General features: G+C 40.2%; 1 protein-coding gene across 1 annotated transcript in view; it reads left to right on the plus strand.

Moving 5' to 3' along the window:
* edar (ectodysplasin A receptor) overlaps positions 1–16,900 on the plus strand; it is a 32,392-nt gene extending 15,492 nt beyond the window's left edge. The window contains 11 exon segments of the mRNA XM_063887042.1: positions 348–529; positions 2,788–2,873; positions 7,050–7,127; positions 7,238–7,255; positions 7,258–7,362; positions 7,590–7,664; positions 10,489–10,561; positions 13,084–13,173; positions 13,175–13,409; positions 13,499–13,562; positions 14,121–16,900. Of these exon segments, the coding sequence (XP_063743112.1) occupies positions 348–529; positions 2,788–2,873; positions 7,050–7,127; positions 7,238–7,255; positions 7,258–7,362; positions 7,590–7,664; positions 10,489–10,561; positions 13,084–13,173; positions 13,175–13,409; positions 13,499–13,562; positions 14,121–14,506 (1,392 nt within the window). The 3' untranslated portion in view covers positions 14,507–16,900.
* The last annotated feature ends 5,588 nt before the right edge of the window (positions 16,901–22,488 follow it).

Consider the following 22,488-nt stretch of genomic DNA (forward strand, 5'->3'; position numbering starts at 1 on the left):
GGAAATGCCGAAGACCAGAAATGTTTTGAAAACTGCTGTCACGTAGTGATCCAGGATTGGCTCCAAGTGTCTCTTTTTATTTAATAAAAAATATATGTGGTATATATATATATATATATTACTGCAGTGGTTCAAAACTTTGGGTCGTCATTTATTGACGAAGGACAAAGTGGGTCCTGAAGCTTGACTACTTGAGAACCACTGCTTTAAGGAATTAACACAGAGATGAGATCGATGCTAGAAGACAGGATGATCTGTGGGATGTTGAATTTGTTTGAAATATCATTATCTGGTAACACCAGGAGAGAAAAACATTAACCAGATCTATGAACATATGTGTTTTTCAGACGTGTGGCTACGGTGTGAAGGATGAGGACTTTGCCTGTGTGCCGTGCCCACAGGGGAAGTATTCCAAAGGGAAGTATGAGATCTGCAGACGGCATAAAGACTGTGACGCTCTCTACAAAGCCACTGTTCGAGTAGCGGGAACTCCAGACAGCGATGCTGAATGTGGACCCTGTTTACCAGGGTAAACGACACAAACACAAACAAACACACACGCACAAGATTCAAAACCCCTTTGCGAAGAACAAATAGGTAGCAAGTGATTACTACACGGAGCTGGCACTTCAGCCACTTGCAGGATTCTGTCTTTAATCTCACTGCCTTTTCCTGGGGCACAACGGTATTTTCTGTCACGTTACTGCCACCTATAGATCACTGGAATATTGTCAAACTATTGATTCAATCACTTGCGTGGACGTGCCTCCTTGTGTGTGTACAAAATGTGCGTAACAATTAAAATAGGGACACACTCTAGTGCGACTAAAAACTCCACAGGGTGCCTTTAAGAAACCCTGACATTAGATTCAGTGACATGAAACTAAGCAGAATCCTTACACATAATGTGCATAAACTAATGGACGTGGACACCAACAACACAACTAACACAACATGAGCAAATTCTAGAAAAAGTTATGGCACCTGACCTCAGGATCTCTATACCTTCTGAACATGTAGATGAAGATACACAAATATATTGGAAAAAGAAAAATGAATGTTTCTAACTTAGACTTTGATTTTAGTTTTATGAGAGAGAGATGTATTTTATGTTCATGACTCATCAAATCTGAACAAATAATGCAGTATGAGTCCAAATGACTAGACCTCCCTGTTTGCAAACACACCCTAAATCCTAATTTCCAAATTTGCAAATGACAGCTGTGGATGCAACCCTCTTACATTTGTTGAAAAATAACAAGTAAATTAGGGACGTTTAAACATTACCAGTCCCTCTTTTTCTGCCTCTCTTCATATTGAACAAAGTTTCTTACAGCATTTAACATGTTAAAAGTCTGTTTTGGATCTCCTGTTGTGTGGTATAATGAAAACAGTTTTTACGACTATGATATTTTATTGGATATCCATGGTTGAATGTGGGCAGAACACAATTCCGTAAGTCCTAGAGGAATTGGCATACATATTACAGATTCATGATTCCCCCTCCTGTCATTGGTGTGCATGCTGTCCTGCTGTCTTCTATGTTTCTTGGCTCTGACTCCTTCTACAGGATGTTTTTGCTTTTGCTCTGAAACACTGAGGTTGTTCACGTCTAATTCCACGTCTGTACAGTATGCTCTGAACTGAATGTATGAGTGAAGCAGAGTCTCTACCTGTTCTGCAGAACAGAACAGGCCTCAACAGTATTGAAACAGCTCAGTTAAAGTCTGCATCTCAGCAAAGAAAAAGACCTGGAGGAAAATAAGCAACATCCTATCTGCTATTTTCCTTGAAAGTAACATCAACATGATTAATTGTTATAAGTCATCATTAAGCAATACATACTGATGGGATTTATACTATCTATGATGTATTAATAATGTCTAAAACATAACAGTACATCACTAGCAGTGATAACAATGATTACTCTGGAAAATGTCCAGGATTGTTCGTTCTGTTTGAGCTATTTTTAGGTCAATTTGAAATAGCTTGTAGATCCATGTAATTAACTGCTTGTAAATAACTTTTTTGTGTGTACTCTTGCCTCTATTAATTTTATTTGTGTTATGCTTGTAAGGGTTGAATACAATTTAGAAATAGAATAAAAGTAGCATTTCTTTAGATTATTGTACACATCATAAAACAAGCAATTTAGAACAAAGGACTATAATCTGAGTAAATGCTGCTTACATTTAGATAAACCCCTTACCCCTAAAAAACTATTCGTGATAAACTATGCAAAAATATATTTGTTAATGTGCATAGTTATTAGTAGTTCAATCACACACTTGATTCCGATTATCCACCTAAGTCCACATATAAAAAGGCCTCAGTTTTAACCTGTTTGCTGCACACATTATGCACATACTCTGATAATCCTGCTGAAGTTCTATCGGCTAAATGATTTAATACCAACGCCAGTCATTCACAGACCTCTCCCCTTTCCTCTAATAGACGCTTCATGACTCAGGGCGATAATATGTACCAAGCCACCTCTGGGTGCCTTCAGGGCATCAATTATGTACATTTCTTTACTGAAGCAAACTTTTCACCTCAGCTGCTTCCCCTTACTTATCACCATGTAGGTATAGGAGAATATGTCTGGAAGGAAGGGAGGTTGCATGCAGCACACACACCTGCTTTGCTCGCTGATAGTGTTGTATGTGTTTGAAAATGTTCTCCTTTCTTCCAGTTACTTTGGCTCCAGGAAGTGTAAAAGTATTGTGGAGCCTAATTATACAGTCTAACAGTTTGCTGGTTTGAACTCATGTATATGTTGTCTCCCAGGTATTACATGTTGGAGAACAGACCCAGAAACCTCTATGGGATGGTTTGCCACTCCTGCCAGAACGCACCACGCAACACCAAAGAATGTAAGACCATCCTCCTCACTTTTTAATTTCTCCCTCCTTTTCCTTCTGCTGGCTCTTAACCTTTCCTCCAAACCACCTTTTATTCTCTTTTCAACTATGAATTCCCCCTTTTTCTACCTTCACAGTTATCTCTGTCCAAACAACTACCTGGTTTCCGCTGGTCTCAAAGTTACTAAACATTAAAGTTTTCTTTTTAATAAGAGGAAATAAAAGGGGGTGGTGTTTCTGCATCTCCCTGCTTCTCTGCTGAGGGGTGTTTGGCGCATTATCCATAACCTCACTGATTACCCTGCATACCTGACACTGTGTATACATGCATTTGTGTGTGTGATCGCATCTTGGATGATAATTTTTACCAGAGGTTATCTCCATTTTTCCATGTACCAGTCATTATCAGCCCCTGGTGATACAATTGTCAAGTTGCAGTCATGCAAAAATAAGTGTGTGATATTTTAGGATTTTATATTTGATTGTTGTGGTAATGCAATGATAATATTGCAACCATAGATATGATACAAGTTGGTGCCATGCTTTGCAATGCTGTAGGAAGCAACAAGGGTTACAACCTACTCTTTTTTGGTTCATTAGAATACATAATTGAAATCATGGATTAGTATCATCATTTATGTGAACGTATTCTTTATTTTGTCTTACTGAATTTGTGGGTAGTGTTGCTAACGTTAACTTGATTACAAATGTTCCCAAGGAATTTTTATTCATAGTCAATACAGCATTTGTACGTCACATTCATTAGTTTTTAAAGGAAATTGGTCTGAAACTTTCTTTGATTGTCTTTAGGACACTCAAAAAAGTAATTATTGACATCTTCTGTCCTGTTTTAAAGACAAAAATCTGAGATATAGTTTAATGCACCAGCAAATTAGAAAATAAGACCTCCATGTATTAGAATATTATTAGATGATTTAGTTAAGGGTCTTTAGGGGACATAAAAGTGTCAACTCAAAATGATTTTAAAATATATTTAACAATTGAAAACAATCTTTCAGAGGTGCTGAAATTAGTAGACTTTTGTAATTTTCCATACTATATATTATAAGTCTTTGTTGTATATCTGGAGGGAGATATTCTCCCCGCCCTGCTGTGTCCACTGTTGGCTTGTCCATAGAGGGCATTCTGACAGATAGACGGCATTTCTAAAAAGAAAAAGGCAATTGTTGTGTGTTTTTCTACCCCACTGATATAAACTGCTATGGGAATGATATTTATGGGCCAATAATTTGCTCAAAAGCCCCTTTCAGTGTAATTGAAGAGGCAGGAAATGAATGGTATTGTTATTGTGTCACATTTAATGAGCGTGTTTTGAAAGACGAAAAACCCAAAAAGCAGCCCAGGCCGTCAGAGGGTAAGAAGTAGGAGTGGGAATATGTGTGTGTGTGTGTGTGTGTGTGTGTGTGTGTGTGTGTGTGTGTGTGTGTGTGTGTGTGTGTGTGTGTGTGTGTGTGTGTGTGTGTGTGTGTGTGTGTGTGTGTGTGTGTGTGTGTACAAACACTTGCTTTTCAACAGTGCCCTAATTTTTCCTCTCAGGCGTTGTTATGAGTGATTAATTGATGCTGTGAAGAAGTGCAAACAACAAAGATAGAATGATGTAACACCACGTGTGGCAAGTCATTACATTTTATATTCATATTCAAATTTATTTGGAACTTGCAAATTCTTGTCCTGACAGATATTCAAGTTGCTTGTTTGAAAGGAATAATTGGATGTCTGGAGAAATAACTTATTCCCTATACTGAGCATTAGATTGACACCACTATCATATCCATCTGATCAAAATACAGTATGGCTACAACAAGCAGCTGGGGGAGCTTAGCTTTGCAAACACACTGAAAACATGTAGCCTGGCTTTGTCTGAAGGTAAATAGTTCTTATTTATACTTTGGTTTGGCATTGTTTAAACATACAAGATAACTTCACATGTTAACCTGCAAGTTTAAGCCTTTCTGGTAGGGTATTTTTGTTACCATACGAAAGTCTAGGGTTCCCCGCTTCCAGTCTTTATGCTAAGCTAAGCTAACATAACCTACTGTTGACTGCTGCTTCTTTTTCAAAGAGCAGTTGTAATCATTGTGATATTTATGGATATAATTGATTGCTTACTACACAGTTATATATACAATATCAAATTCGAAAGTTGTAAAGCTGTCACATCAATCAGTGATGAGGAGATGCGAAACAGACAATAAGCTTTCAAAGAAGTAGCCTATGGATTTCTGAAAATGTTTGATTAGTCTGGGTGAAAGATAAAATCAGAGCATTTTACATTTCTCCATATATAAGTCAGGCTGTGGTACATTTTAATTAAACCCTCTTTAGATGTTAGAGAACATAAACACGATGCGCCCCACACAGTAAATAAAGAAGGAGCTGAAAGCTGGGAGTTCTCCTAGCTCAGGCTGAAGGCAGGCTGACACTCGCCGTGTAATCTGTAAATTACCCTGGCTTCTGCCGCGCTCTGTGTACGATAATTAAAACTTCAGTGGGTATGAGAAAGAAAGATGATTAGCGTGTTACTGCTTGCGCTTGTAGCTCAATTTCCATTTTTTGATTTTTATTTACTTTTCAAGCCATTTCCCAGTGAGCGCCCAAAAACTCAAATACTTATCTCACTATGAACAGTGATCCTAATGTGCAAGATGTGTAGGAACAAATATTGAATCGTATTTATTCTTACGGAGTGTTGCATAGCTTCATAACACATTTTCACACAGAGGTATTCGTCAGAATCCTTTGCTTCATCCCTGCTAACAATTCTTAGCTCAAACAAAAATGCTTTGATTTATTTTTGATTCTTTTTTCGAACAGTTTGTTTGGAGCTGAGTCCCACAATTGCCCTGCAGAATTATCTGTGATTTGAGCCTGCGAGACATGATTAAGAGATGAAACCGCAAGACGCTAAACAGAATTCCAGTTCAGGCTCATATCCTTATCCAAAGTGTAAACACATACCCCAAATTAATGGCTGCAGCCACAGGGCACTGGTCTGTGTGTGTGTGTGTGTGTGTGTGTGTGTGTGTGTGTGTGTGTGTGTGTGTGTGTGTGTGTGTGTGTGTGTGTGTGTGTGTGTGTGTGTGTGTGTGTGTGTGTGTGTGTGATGACATGAGACTCTGAGACCACAGGAAGTAGCAAGGCACATGCCAAAGAGGTCCACTGTGTATCAACTTGGTGATTAAAAGCACTGATTTATGAGCTGCCAGGCGTTTACAGCTCCATTAAGAATGAGAAAAAACAGTCCATGAATAATCAAAAAAAGAAGACAGAGGGGGAAAAGCGGTGGGGGATTGGGAGCCATGGAAAATAAAATAAAAAGAAAGACATTTGGATGGTTAGCTTCCGCCCTGTTTCCAAACTTCCCAAAACATGAATTATTGACTAACGCGGGAGAGGTAAAGTTTTGGACAGATGTTAAAAAACGCTCTTTTGTTTTCTTTATAAGTAACTGCTTTCAAAATGATGTCATGGAACACTATTGGGGGGAATACAAGTCAATAAAATGCTAGGCCAAAGATTGCCTGCCATAACCAGTGACAGATGGCATGTTTTAAGATATGCCAGTGACAAACTTCCAAGAGTGACAGTATTTCTGGTGCCTTATCCTTCAAGCTTTCTGATATATTGGTTTATTTCTATAAAACATAATTAATCCAACTTTAATAATTTAACATTTTCGAGAATATGCATTTACCTTCTAGTGGAGGTTTGATGTTCATGTGAATATGGAACAATACTGTCAGCAGCCAGTTATCTAACATTGGTTTAGCTTAGCCCAAAGGCTGGGAAAAGGAACCAACTCTGTCCTAAAATAACTAAATCTGCCTACAAGCACTTCTTAAGCTCAGTAATTTACATGTTGTATCTTTAATCTGTACAGTACTTTGGAGAGTGGTTAGCTGTTTCCTTTTGTATTCAGTCTATGAGCTAAACTAAGCTAAGCTGAGCAGCTTCTTGTGGTAGCTTCAACTCTCAAAGTGGCATCACTCTTCTCATTTTTCTTTTCACAAATTGAAAGACTCAAACGAGTACTTTATTCAAAACTGTGTGTTAACCCTGTGATAGTAGCTACAGTTTTGCTGAAATGGATATACAAGCAAATAGGAATCATTTTTTTTACTAATCCACAACTAATAAACAAAGAATTTGTTTACTTGTGTTTTACAGGCATGTCAACCAGCGTGCAAAAGGAAAAAACTACAATTGACCCTGGCAGCACTACTTTGTTCCCTCATCTGTCAAAAGGTAAACACACACACACACACACACACACACACACACACACACACACACACACACACACACACACACATCTATAATTAATACAATTTTAAATCAATGCCTGCATGTTTCAGATCCCACCGGACAAAGCCATTAGCAACAGCTCTCATTATCGCCATGTCAACCATTTTCATCATGGCCATCGCCATCGTCCTCATCATCATGTTTTACATCCTGAAGGCCAAACCCAGTGGCCAGGGTAAGAAATATACACACACCACACACACACACACACACACACACACACACACACACACACACCACACACACACACACACACAACACACACACACACACACACACACACACACACACACACACACACACACACACACACACACACACCCACACACACACCACACACACAGCCATGTTAAAGGGTCTGTAATTTCAGTTTTATGATGTTCGTCATGTGTGTTTCTGCAGCATGTTGTTCCGGGCAAGTTGTGAAGACAGTGGAAGCTCAGACCAATAAACAAGAAGACAAGAAAGATGTCCCTGGTGAGACTCGGCAAACACACAAGCACACACACACACATGCATATAGACACACAAATCCAGATTTAATCATTAATGAGCTCACGCAGCATTAAGCTTATTACTAGCTTGCTGTTTGGAGTCCCTGTGTTTCTGGCCTCAGAATTGGAAGTCTTGTTTACATCCACACTAGTATCCTGGTTGTGAGCTTCATCCTGGTTTTGATTGTTTGCCGGATATGTTGTTTCCATGAAACATAAGTAATATTGTTGTTCATATCATTCTAACATTATCCACATTTTTGGCCAAAAACATGGCTACAGGGACAAGAACTGTAATCCAGGATTTGGAAAACAAGTGAGGATATTTAAATGCAAAATTAGATAAATAAAATACTCCTTAATAACTAACATACTAGTCGCCGAGTGCAGGAAATGACAAGCACTATTTTATATTCATGGAGACAAGAGCTAATCATGTTTTTGTTCGTTCTTAAACCAAGGCTCTGCAGTTAAGACCAACAGTACTTACATAGCAGTACTAAAAAAGCAGCTTCAGTTAATATATAGTAACTTCAGATCATATGGAGTACATAGTGTAAGATATTTCTGTTGTACTTGTAAAGAAACACAAACTGCAGAAGTAAAGCCTGCAAGTACACTAGTTTAATGATTGTTTAAGTGCGGACCATCTGTTCTCTGCTCTCCAACTTTCTCAGTGTTTTCATATCTGTAAAGTAAAAATAAACAGGCCAACAGTCACAAACTGATCATTTCCATACTTCCATAAACTTCTCTCGCACAGGGCTCAAAAAAGAGAACTTACAAAATGTACACTCGCTAACACATGCAGTATAGCTACTTAAAAATACACTCCAAACAGTACAAAGACGCACTAAGCTACATAATTATAGTAATGAAACATACTATGATTATATTTTTTAACAACTATCTACAAAATAGCATCACAGCACATCATTTACTGAATAATCTAATTCATGCATGAACAGAAACCACCCAGCAGTGATTAGAGTAACGCTGTAATTTGACTCAATCCCGCAGCAAAATCCTCTCTAACATGGATTCAGGTAGCTGTACGTCTGTCCTATTCGTTAAGCTGAACACCGAACGTTATCCGGGGATGAGCTTATAACTGCAAAAGTATTATCCAACTCTTTTCCGTAGGGCTCAGCTGATTACATTATTGAACAAAACAGTTTCCTTTAAAATTGTACTTTTTGCAAGCAGAAAAAGTATTTTGAGCAGCTCGGATGTGTGAATTATGACACACTAAGCTAACTCTCCCTTCATGTTAAGATTGGTCGAACAACTGTGCAACATTGACTAATGCAGCAAACTGAAAACACATCTTAATGTTAAAAGTGTTGCCTCAGCGGGATGGTCCTGTACCAATGCGCATATTTAGGGTTTGTAACATAATGTATGCAAATACAAGTGAGTGCTTGTGTGTTGACAGACCCGCAGCATGATGAGTACATCGTGGTGGAATGTGAAGCTTCCGAAGCTGAAGCCATACGTTGCTTTAGGCGCCATTTTTACTGACAATGATGCTCTGTTCAATTTCACTTCCACACTGGCTGACTGACTGACTAACCACTCACATGTGGTGTGGATGCTGAAAAACACACGCACATCCACACGTTTTACTGTATCTGCCGCCACGAATACAATATGTGGCACGAGGTTTCTGACTTAATTATGTAATCTAAAAAAAAAGGTAAAGTAGTTCTAGTATGATTAAAAAATAAATACCTGCATTGGTAAGTACTGATCTGTGTGTGTGTGTGTGTGTGTGTGTGTGTGTGTGTGTGTGTGTGTGTGTGTGTGTGTGTGTGTGTGTGTGTGTGTGTGTGTGTGTGTGTGTGTGTGTGTGTGTGTGTGTGTGTGTGTGTGTGTGTGTGTGTGTGTGTGTGGGAGAGAAGCCCATTGCTCCGAGCTCTACCGGAGCTAGCTGTCAGTCATGTTGACACTGAGTTAATAAGGCTGTGGGATGAAAGACGCAGAGGCTTAAATTCACACACACACTCTCTTTCTCTCACAAACACACACACACAGCGTTTGTTCCACTTAGGCATTCACTCATTACGCTGTCTATTCCCATCAGTGTCCATGATAGAAGAGTAATTTAACATAATAGCCACTGTAATCATTTTATACACCGATGCGACTGCAGTTCCTTTGTGCGAGGTGTGCATCCTTTTAGCCCCGGGAACCTTTTCTTTTTAGTGTAGAATCATGCCAACATCTATTAAAAAATGTAGGATTAATCCGGTCTCGCTGTATGATAAAAGAAAAGAAGCCCCCAGAGTCAGATATGACATATTGTACTATTGACCTCTCTCTTTTTTGCCCAATGTGCTTTTCATGTTTCCATAAACTTATCTCGCACATTGCCCAACTCAGCAGCAGATGAAGGTCAACCCAAAAATGAACAACCAACAGTACACTCTGAATAGTACTACTTTTGCAAACATCTATTAAAACATGTAGGTTTAATCCAATCTCACTGTGCAATAAACATGAGTCAACCGCATCAGAATTGATACATCTTTTGAACTTGAGACTCCATCTATTACTATATTATAACCTGCCATAAAACCCTTGTATTTCAAAAACTGTATAAACTTTCCGAATGTAGCTTTTGTTAGGCGTGTGAGATATTTTGGTAATTATATTGTTATATACAAAATGATGCCAGGTGTTGGACAAACACCCTTTTAAGATTTCACTATGTTTGTAGTGAATGAATAACTGAATTGTCTCTGTGTTTTTTCTGTATTTTTGAGAAAATAACCCGCCATAACATCTGTGTTTTTTCTCTCTTATAGACAATGTGGTGATCTACTCAGAGAAAGATGAGTTTGACAAACTGAAAGCTGCACCTCAGAAGACAGTAAAAAGGTGAGCAACACGTCTGATTCACAAATATCTTCAGCACACCGCTAGTCATAACATCTAAGAGCAGACAAACTCACATCAAGCATGATATGAGCAAGAGAACACTTAAAGAAAGAAATATATATATATATATATACTGAGGTTTAAAAGTAAATTATTCACCAAACAAAGGTAGAAGGGCTAATACTGTATGTTTAGTGCATTGAATTATATTACAGGTAACTTTTACCCCCTAGTGTTTCAAAGAGGTATTATTGTTAGTTCCATTACATTGCGCAATCAATACACATTTCAGGATAAGAAGTTAAAGCGAGTCGTTTATTTTAAATGAACACTTAGGATACATCTGTCTGCAAAAACAATGTATTTTTATGCATAATTGAAGTGTGTGGGTGTGTAATGTTTCATAACTGTGCATACACTAAATGTACGGGAAACCTGCTTTGGAATCTACTGTGGGATATGTATGTCATTTATATACAGCACTCCTTATCTTTGAGTGTGTATTATGTGAAAGTGTGTGTGTGTGTGTGTGTTGTGTGTGTGTGTGTGTGTGTGTGTGTGTGTTTATATATGTGTGTTGGCACTTGTATGTGGCGTCAGTGAGGCTTTACACAACAGATATAAGCTTTTATCATTTTTTCAGCATCTGCCCGTAATTAAGCCACCACAGAACAAGTCACTGCAGTAGTACAAGCCTTGCTGCTGGCCTCTTTTTTTTCTGTGTCGTGCATGTGTGTGTGTGTATGCATTTGTGTGTGTGTGTGTGTGTGTGTGTGTGTGTGTGTGTGTGTGTGTGTGTGTGTAAGGCATGTTAAAAGCACAGCTAAACAGAGTACAGTTGAGGGTTTTTCTGTTTTTTAATGAAGCAGAAGGCAATTATGTGGCTTTGGAGCAGGCAAAAAGGTGGGTGAGGAGGATCTGGGGGTGAGGTAGCTTAGATGAGCCCTGAAGCCTAAGAGACGCTGAGATAACAACAGAGGGGGACGTTGTCTACGCAGATAGGGGTATTTATTCCAGGCTGCGCCTAAAACCACTACTAGGTGAAAGCACGTCCTGGCAGACAACAATAGACGACAGATTTCTCACCTTTGTTTTTATGCATACATCTCATCCTTCATGTGCAGACAATGGTACTTTATAGGCCCTAGTGGGTAGTATGCAGAGAGAAGTGTGGGAATAGATGATAGCATATTGCACACAAATCTACAGTGAGCCATTGTGCTCAATGTTACAGTGCCCGTAGTGAACATGCTTAGATTGATACGCTGTTTCAATTTATGGAACAAGTAAGGGGGATACACACACCCGCACACATACACACAGACACACACACCTCTGCATCAATAGCAGTACACAGTGTGGTATAGCAGCATGCCAGAGGATGTGCTAACTCACTGCTTTAGCTGCCAGAGTGGGTGTTAGATGTCCGGGGAAACAATGCCATTTTGTGTGTATGTGCTTGTTAAAGTAGTGTGGGAATGCGAACACAATGGCATTCTGTGAACATCTCTGTCAACAAGGTGCTTTCTGGAGAAAATCCTGAGCAGGCATGGGGAGGAAGAGGCCAGGTAATCAAATGATATTACATGGTATCATGTTGTAAAACGCAGGGCTACTTCAGTCAATCACAGGAACAGCTTAGTAACATCAGCAGCGATGGCAACAGCAACAGCATTCTTCTCCAGTTCATTTTCATTTGACAATGTTTGCAAAGACACAAGTCATCCTGTTGGCAATAGATGTCACTCTCAACAGAAAAACACTGTATTTACTTGTCTGGGGCTCTTTACTGTTGAATTGTATTGGTTAAACTGAGACATCTTAAATATTTAGCCTACACTCATTAAAAACAATCAGTGGACAAAGCACAACTGTATAACCTTTATGAACATAGGACCAGTTATATTTCAATACTTTAGTTTTAGCAACAATACATATACGGAATCCAATGAACTGGCAACTAGTGTATTTCTGGTTTATCTAATATTTTAAAAATCAGATTTTTGTCAGAACCTGGACGACATTATACTGAACATTTGTATACAAACAAGTAACATTGTACTAAAAATGTCTTCTTTGTGATTGTATAATAATGAGAAATATGTCGTATATGTTAGAAAATACTGTTCATCATTTCTGTACGTAAAATTTGAAGCTACAGCGAGCGGCCTAGTTAGTTTACTTGGTTTTAACTTGGTGAAAACTCTGGCAAGACTCACTATTCCGGGTCAATGCCTTCCCTGAACAATTTTGAGAGTTGCACAATTCAAGGGTTACCATGAACACATGACTTTAAAGAGTGACAAAAAAGAAAACAGCTAGCTCTGCTCTGTCCAAAGCTAATGCAAATCCCACAAGCACCTCTAGAGCTCATTGACAATACGCGGTCAAAGAAAAAGTTGATCGCTCGAATTGATGTTTAGGAGCTTAACCTAAACACTGGCAGGAGATCATTTTTTTGGGGATATCTATACGTTTGTGCAAATGTCAGTATATTTAAATATGTGTGTTTGTGTGTGCAGTGAAAATGATGCATCATCTGAGAACGAGCAGCTGTTGAGTCGTAGCATTGACAGCGACGAGGAAGCGGCGTCTGAGAAGCAAGGATCAGCCTGAAACCAACAACCCCAACCAGTGCCTCGTCAACCTGGGCAACAAGCCCGACCTCTGCCTGCTCTCTCTGGGCCTCCTGGAGCGGGAGCGAGCCTGCAACGGGGCCCCAACTCATGTCACCGGACAGGCCAATAACATCCCGGGTCCAAACCACATTGGAAAAGTCAACCACATCGCCAGCACCAACCTAATCAACAGTGTGAACGCACTGAACAACAACAATAAAACACCGGGGGTGAGAAGATCTTTTAAAGATGTCACTAGAGTCAAAGATATAAACAGGAACAGAAATATCATAATGTTGTTATTGTTTTTTGCACACAGATGTTACAAAGTCGAAGGAAAAAGATCCTGGATCTGTACGGCAGGGCCTGCAATGTGACAGAGGGTAAGTCGGGCTAACAGACTCAAATATCCATTTTACCAAGCCTTGTTATCAAGACCTGATAACTGCCACTACTGTGAGCATATTTAACCTTGTTTATGCTATAATGTTAATATGATTTTTTTGAAACAACTATTCTGAAGTAAGAAATCCTAATGACTTCCATTTTCCAGTAAATTGCTTAAACTGTGAAGTTAAACTGGCCCAGAAAGAAATTTCCCACAAGTCAACCAAATTCAGAACTCTCCATCTTGGTGCAGGGTGTTAGCAGCATGCTAACATTTGATCATGTACAGTAAATACAATGTGCAGCAGAGTTTTGAATGTATTTAGTTATTTAGTATTGGAAAAAATAAATATAAATTAAGTCTCAGGATATCCTCTGGGGACCATGAATACCTGGGACACATTTCAAACCACCCATTACTTGTTTTGATATTCAGTTTGGATCGAGGTGGTTGATCGATCAACCGACTGACTGAATCCTATCACACCACTAGCATGGCTAACAATGACTGTCTGTGTAACATTGACAATTCTAACACTCCTGTTCCTCTCCAGGCCTGAGCCCCACAGAGCTTCCTTTCGACTGTCTGGAGAAGGCCAGCCGCATGCTTAGCTCGTCCTACAGCAGCGAGGCAGCCGTGGTGAAGACGTGGAGGCACCTGGCCGAGAGCTTCGGCCTAAAGCGCGACGAGATCGGTGGCATGAGCGACGGCCTGCAGCTCTTCGAGAGAGTGAGCACGGCAGGCTACAGCATCCCCGACCTCCTGACCCGCCTGGTACAGATCGAGAGGCTGGACGCGGTGGAGTCGCTCTGCTCGGACGTGCTGGGCAGCGGGGAGATGGCGGCGGCTGCCGGACGCCAGGGCAACAGTACTTTTCACAGCCAGTTGGTCTGTACATCCCCATGCCCATCTCCATCCCAGCGCTGCGCCAGCATCTAAAGATTGTTGTTGAGCAGAGACTTAAAAGACTTGGATGCCTTACAGTATACATGTTTGTAGGGACAGATACTGCTCTGACCAAGAGGCGGCACATACAGTATACACCTTATCCCCATCACATGAAGAATGTCAGTGGACCTCCCTGTGCACAATCCTTTCCTTCCTATCATCAAGCTTTTCATCTGAAATTCTCTGTTTTGCGTCACTGTTGTGTATTTTCAAATGGTACAGAGTTTGAGAAAGACCCAAATCTGTACTCACAAAAATTGGAAAATACTGTCTTTCTTAAATGTTACGGAATTTCAGAAAAACATAGCTGGATTAAATGTGCGCTGGACGCAACACCCAGCTCTTTTTTTAAAACATTTTCATACAAAATTAAGCTTGCTCTTTAATCAAACTCACATACAGATATGTAATGGTGTGATAATGAATATCACGGAGCAGTCACTGCCAGTTAAGTGCCTTTCCTGTAGGAACACCACTATACAAGGGCATCGGAAGTGGAAGCAATGAGGATGCATTCTTAGTTGTACTTTGGCTGAACCTCCAGATCAGGGCCAGATCATCTGCCGCAGCTGATATTTGTGTTCGGACATAGAAAGCAACCTTGTTCGACTGCTGCATTAACATTCATAACTTTGGCTGTGCTGTGATCACGCAGACAGACAGCAGACATGAGTTCCCTACTTAAAATGGAATCATTGTGCAGAGCCGGAAACACTAAAGTATTCCTCAGATCAACTTTCAGAGGGTGAACTTGTTTTGAGAATTGGGGAGTTTAGAAACTCCCCTGTGTCAAGTGTACTCAATATTACAGAACAGTATTTAACTTTCAAACTAAATGTCAATTTTAAGGTTGATTCTGTGATGATGTTTCATTTATAAACACCAGCTCTGTTAATTGATGACCATGTGAATCATATGTAGGTTGAAGTTCAACCAATTAATTGCTTTAAAAAAAAATGCATGAAACACTTTCACGCAGTGCAGTTGGTGAGAATCCCATGCAATGCTGCCCATGTTTTTTTGTCTAAATCCAAATGCAAATCCACTTCCCTACACTTTATTACACTCAGACCAGCATACATTGCACTTACAGCAACTGCTTCCTCAGCAGTGACCCAGTCTGTGACCCCCCCCCCCCCCCCCCCCCATAATTCTTCCTCTCATACGTCTTTTACCTCAATCTTGCGGTCTAGTGCTGCCGCCAGCCCTAATTATTTGGCGTGTGGCTCCCCGGGCCCCTAATAGGCTGAAGTGTTGTGGTTTACAGAGCGGGTGCAAAGTGCCTGTGATTTCCAGCACCCAATTAAGCATTTAGGGCCACTTAACCACTGAAAGCCCAGTGGAAAAGCTGTAAAAAACACTGCATTAAAAAGAGGGATGCCAGAAGACAGGCATGACTAACCGCCCCCGGGGTTGCTGCACTGTGAATGGTGCAAGAATGCAGCCGGTCGTGCTGGAAGCAGCGACACGGTTGTCTCATAACGTCTGACCTTACTCAGCTTTTGTGGTCGGCTCAGTCATGCTCAGACAGGATTTAAGTTCCCCTCTCCCCTGTGGGACCGATGTGGCAAATGAGAACAATATGCAGTTGTTCGGGTCGTACACCTTGAGGAAGCAGAGGAAAGTGGTCAAGATTGAACGCGCAGAGACTGAGGGTGGCATAGATGAGCATCAACATTAGTTTAAGAGCGTTAATTCTAATCTAAGTTGAATTAATAGTGATGTTTACAAGTAAGATGCTATCATCCTACTTTCTCTGGAAGCTAACCATCAAAACTCAGCAGTAAATTCCAAAGTCCAACCAGCAATGCCAATAGTTGCTTTCATCTAACTTCTCTGGAATAGGGCTGATCTTTATCTGAAGAATGATGTCCTCTGCATAATGTCCCATGACAGCTCTGCGCTAAACCAAACAAATAAATGCCATGTTCTTTTTCTAATGCTTTTTTTTTTCATATTTTGAATTGCAAACACTGGGGCTGGACTCTGGTTCTTTAAATTAATTAATATGCATGAGTATCAAGCATTTCATTACCATTAATATCTCCTGTCAAGTCAAATAAAACGTTGGTTAAATACTCTGTCTTTTTTAGAGCAGGGTTTTCCTTATCAAATCTAATTCAAAACAGGTTCAAGCTGTTATTTTCCTGACGTTTTATACTTGTAAATAATCTAGATGGATTGAATTGAAATGGAATGGACTCAAAATCTCATCTGGCACACATTATGCTATGCTGACAGAAGCCAAAAATGGATCTCTTACCTCAGTGGCACATAACACAGTACAGTAAAGTATGTGTATAAACACACGCAAACTCATCACAGAACCAAAATATAACTGTATATATAACTTATTATTGTACATAATGTATACATTAATAAAGATGTATGGCAAAAATGTCTTGGTGTTTGGGTTTTATAATGATGAAGTGTTGAATCTTTACTTTTACATTTAATCTGCTTTGATATCTGATTAAAGCACCAGTATAGCACTGATGAAATAAGTATTTGAACATTTTAATGAGCCATGAATACATCATGGCTGAGGTTAATGGATTTGTTGCTAATAGAACAGGGCTGATCTTTATCTGAAGCGTAATGTTGTCTGCAAAGTGTCCCATGTCCCATATAACCGAAAATGCATCTATTTCGATTGCATCATGGCAATAAAAAAAAAGCAGTTTATAGAGTGAGCTTAGACCTTGTTACGAATATATTTGCACTTTCCTTGTTGTTCCGAGTCTTTTTTTGCACTTATTGTAAGTCGCTTTGGATAAAAGTGTCAGCCCAATGCAATGTTATCTTAGTTATGCCGATAAATCAAAAAGGTAAACGACATGACAGATTCCTTTTGCCTGATCTGAAGCGTTAACAGTCAACTGGCAAAATCATTGGAATTCAAATAACATTTAAATTTGGTGTAAAAAAAAAACACAACTTTTCTGAAATGTTCAGAGTTTTAACAGAGAGCAGATTCATTCAAAAAATATTGTTAGAAAACATAAAGTGTATAGAATGAGATAATGGAATAACTAAAAAGATACACAAGAAAATAAACTGAAAAGAAATGGTTTAGTTCACTCCTAAAACAACAGCATAGCACTGATGAAATACATATCAGAACATTTAATGAGCCATGAATACATCATGTCAAAGGTTAATGAAACTGTTGATTAAAATGATTCCATATGTCCATCTAAGATTGCTTGGTCAACCATTACCGCAGACACTGAGAGACTCTGTTAATGGCTTAAAGACACCAAATGGAAAATTGCTAATCGAAACATTTTCCAGCCCATTCAACGCTCAGTTAATCATAAATCATTATATGTGACATATTAACTAGATGTTTCATCAAATGAAAGATAATTTCATTGGAAAAAGACTTTAGGACACGATGAGTAACCTCATTCAGGCATTAGCACTCAAATCCCACCGGCCTGCTTCTGCACGTTGAGAGTTCGGAAAGCTAAACCGCTTCTCAATTTCAAATGACAGATAATAACCTTTGTGCCCCGATTCTGTAATATTACTCATTCTAAGTTTTTATTTTTTCCTTATTATTTACCGTTACAGAACAATGAATAACACTGAAAGTCTTTTTAAATACACTTTTAAGATAATTAACTTATGCATCATAGTTTGTAATGTATGGGATGAGTAATTGATGCTACTGGAACTTTCAACAACACAAAGGGACAAGCAACATATTCCTAAAAACAATGCAGAAACTCCTACAAAGAAAGACCTCTCAATCATGTCTTATGAACTGTTAGTGTTTGGTGGTGTCTGTTTTTCATTCTTTTTTGTATTGATGATGTTTCTATCGGAGCTGGCACACATCAAAAGGGGAGACAACGAGATTTTGAAATGTCTCTCTAACGGCCAACAACAAAATCCTCCGACAAATTCACGAGACAGCAAGAGACTGCGGTTGTTTGTGACCAAATCACGAGCACATCATGTCCTGTCTCTACCGAGGCTCAACCCTTCGCCTTAACCAGAGTGTACACACACACACACACACACACACACACACACACACACACACACACACACACACACACACACACACACACACACACACACACACACACACACACACACACACACACACACACAGTGAATGCTGGCTGTTTACAAACTGCAAAAAACAATGCTACCACATTTTAATGTTTGGAATATATATTTCCAGCACTCCAGTGGAAAATATCCCCCCTGCCATTGGATTTAACCTCTGTTGGTGTGTATTTGTGCCAATTTTCCTAATGCCTTATTTAAATGATTATGTGTGCTTACTTGGTTTTTAAGAGCTTCTGTCTGGCACTTCAAATGCCCTTTACCATGCTGTGGGGCATTAGGGCAGCATTAAGGTCTGTCTCTTATCATGTTTCCAAATCTTCATTTATTGTGATAACACACACAACTTGAGTATGTTCACAAATGTGTGCAGAAGTGTGTGTCTCTGTCTCTTCAGGGTCTGTTTTTTGTGTTTTAAGAGGCTTGGCTTGACATAAAATATGGAGAATGAGGCCATGGAGAGCCACTTCAGGGCAAGGAGTGCCAACCATGAGACTAATTAAACCTCTGCCAGTCAGTTACACCTCCACCCTCATCACAACAGCTGCATGCACACTCTTATCCCCGTTTGTCAGCCGAGAACACATCAAACAGCAGGAGTGCAGGTACTGTCCAGACCGCAGTCATGTGTTTGGATCAGAACATGTGCCTGTCTGCAGGGCAGGATGAACTGTCTTTACACTTCCAACACTTTCCATCAGTCTTAGCTGCAGTACAATTTTACTGAAAACTACTGTGTTGTTTTGAAGGAAATAAAATACAGTTTCTGTCAGCAATGCAACTAGCTTTATCAGCAGGAATCATAGTCAGTAGATGTAAAAGCTTTTAAAAGCTGCCACTGCTGCACCAACTCATCATAGGGGAAAGATCCTGAGGAAAAGAAGTGATTATTTTGCACCGGTTAAAGTAGTGTCTATTAACAATGAACCTCCAAATGTATTATGCTTCAGTTTGCCTAAAGCAGACAAAAGTGTAGGACAGAGCGTTTGATGTTGGGAGTATCCAACCGCTCCAAGAAATGTGTGATTTTTGGAAATACGCTGAGCTAGGATTTAGATGATGAGTATCCAGCAGAGGATGAGATGAAGATGGTCAGCCAGAAAGGTGGGGGCCAGGAGGCTTTTGTAGTCAGTCCGGTATTGTACAGGGAGCCAGTGCAGTTGGATGATATGACTGTGTATTAAGTATCCTAGCTAGAAAGAGACGGGCATGTTTAGCATAAAGCTAAGCTAAGCATGACAAAATTATACAAATATTTTAGCTTTAGAGTTACTGGAAGGAAATTTCTAAAGAAATTCTGATGTCGATCTAATATCCAATGTCTTGGCAAGAAAGCGACTCAATGCTTTACTCAAAATGCTCAAAATGTTTTACTGTAACAGTGATACTTTAGGAGACGATGATAGAAAGTGATATTCATAAAGGGGTTAACTATAAGTTTTTGTGGAAATTCCACACTTAATCACTTTCTGGTAAGAAATTTTTTTTTTCCAAGCTTCAAATCAAAGTTATGTTATTTAATAAAGAGCAGAGCATTTAACAGAATCAATTCCAACTGGAGCCAGGTAACCTGCACAACCAATGTCATACAAGGATCTGACCCCGATCAAATATTAAACCAGATTCTTAAAGGGAAAGGAGAAGAGGAAGAGTCAATCCAATTGCCTTTCTTTTTTTTGTCTTTCTCAGGGAGTCAATATTTTAGCAGCTTTATGTGAATTTCATTAGTGAGATGTGGATTGAAACTTTGGGAAAGTCAAACTGCAGAAGAAACTTACAGTGACATATATATATATATATATATAATTAAATGGGACTATTATAAATTACGATATAAGTAAATTGGCAATTTGCAACAAACACAATAAACTAATATTCAAGTTGTGCTATCACCTTGAATATTAGTCAAAACTTTTATCACCTCCTCCCTCCCTGACTCACTGGACCCCCTGCAGTTTGCCTACAGAGCAAACAGGTCCACGGATGATGCCATCTCCCTCACCCTCCACACTGCCCTCTCCCACCTGGACCAGAGGAACACTTATGTGAGAATGCTGTTCATTGACTACAGTTCAGCATTCAACACCATTGTGCCCTCCAAGCTCATCATTAAGCTCAGGGACCTTGGGCTCAACAGCGCCCTCTGTGACTGGATCATGAGCTTCCTAACGGGCAGATCCCAGGCAGTGCGGATGGGGAACATCACATCCTCCACCTTGACCCTCAACACCGGAGCCCCTCAGGGTTGTGTGCTCAGCCCTCTCCTCTACTCCCTGTTCACGCACGTCTGCGTGGCCACACACAGCTCCAACACCATCATCAAGTTTGTTGACGACACGACCATCATCGGCCTGATCACAGACGGCGACGAGACGGCGTACAGAGAGGAGGTCAGAGCCCTGACATCTTGGTGTCAGGACAACAACCTCCATCTCAACGTCAGCAAAACAAAGGAGCTGATTGTGGACTACAGGAAGAGGCAAAGAGAGGCACACACACCCATCACCATCGACGGGACTCCTGTAGAGAGAGTCAGCAGCTTCAGGTTCCTCGGGGTAAACATTAGTGAGGACCTGACATGGACACATCACACCAGGGTCATATCCAAGACGGCTCGACAGCGGCCCTTCTTCCTCCGCAGGCTGCGGAAGTTCAACATGGACTCCAGGATACTCTGCAACTTCTATAGGTGCACCATCGAGAGTATCCTGACTGGCTGCATCACCGCCTGGTATGGCAGTTGCACCGCCCTCAACCGTAAGACTCTACAGAGGGTGGTGAAAACTGCTCAGCACATCACCAGGACGGGGCTGCCATCCATGGAGGACCTCTACACCCAGCGGTGCAGGAAGAAGGCCAGTAGGATATTAAAGGACCCCCATCACCCCAGCAACAATCTGTTCTGTCTGCTGCCTTCTGGCAGACGGTACCGCAGCATCCGGACCAAGACCACCAGACTCAGAGACAGTTTTATACCACAGGCTATAAGACTGCTGAACTCCTGAGCTGTGTGAATGTCTACTCACATCTTTTTATAGTACACACATACATACATACATACATATACATATATATATATATATATATATATACAGTGGGGCAAAAAAGTATTTAGTCAGCCACCAATTGTGCAAGTTCTCCCATTTAAAAAGATGAGAGAGGCCTGTAATTTTTATCATAGGTATACCTCAACTATGAGAGACAGAATGAGGGAAAAAAAATCCAGGAAATCACATTGTAGGATTTTTAAAGAATTTATTTTCAAATTTTTGTGGAAAATAAGTATTTGGTCAATAACAAAAGTTCATCTCAATACTTTGTTATATACCCTTTGTTGGCAATGACAGAGGTCAAACGTTTTCTGTAAGTCTTCACAAGGTTTTCACACACTGTTGCTGGTATTTTGGCCCATTCCTCCATGCAGATCTCCTCTAAAGCAGTGATGTTTTGGGGCTGTCGCTGGGCAACACGGACTTTCAACTCCCTCCAAAGATTTTCTATGGGGTTGAGATCTGGAGATTGGCTAGGCCACTCCAGGACCTTGAAATGCTTCTTACGAAGCCACTCCTTCGTTGCCCTGGCGGTGTGTTTGGGATCCTTGTCATGCTGAAAGACCCAGCCACGCTTCATCTTCAGTGCCCTTGCTGATGGAAGGAGGTTTTCACTCAAAATTTCACGATACATGGCCCCATTCATTCTTTCCATTACACGGATCAGTCGTCCTGGTCCCTTTGCAGAAAAACAGCCCCAAAGCATGATGTTTCCACCCCCATGCTTCACAGTAGGTATGGTGTTCTTTGGATGCAACTCTGCATTCTTTCTCCTCCAAACACGACGAGTTGAGTTTTTACCAAAAAGTTCTATTTTGGTTTCATCTGACCATATGACATTCT

Source organism: Eleginops maclovinus, chromosome 7 (assembly GCF_036324505.1).
Source record: "Eleginops maclovinus isolate JMC-PN-2008 ecotype Puerto Natales chromosome 7, JC_Emac_rtc_rv5, whole genome shotgun sequence".
Lineage (NCBI taxonomy): Eukaryota > Metazoa > Chordata > Actinopteri > Perciformes > Eleginopidae > Eleginops > Eleginops maclovinus.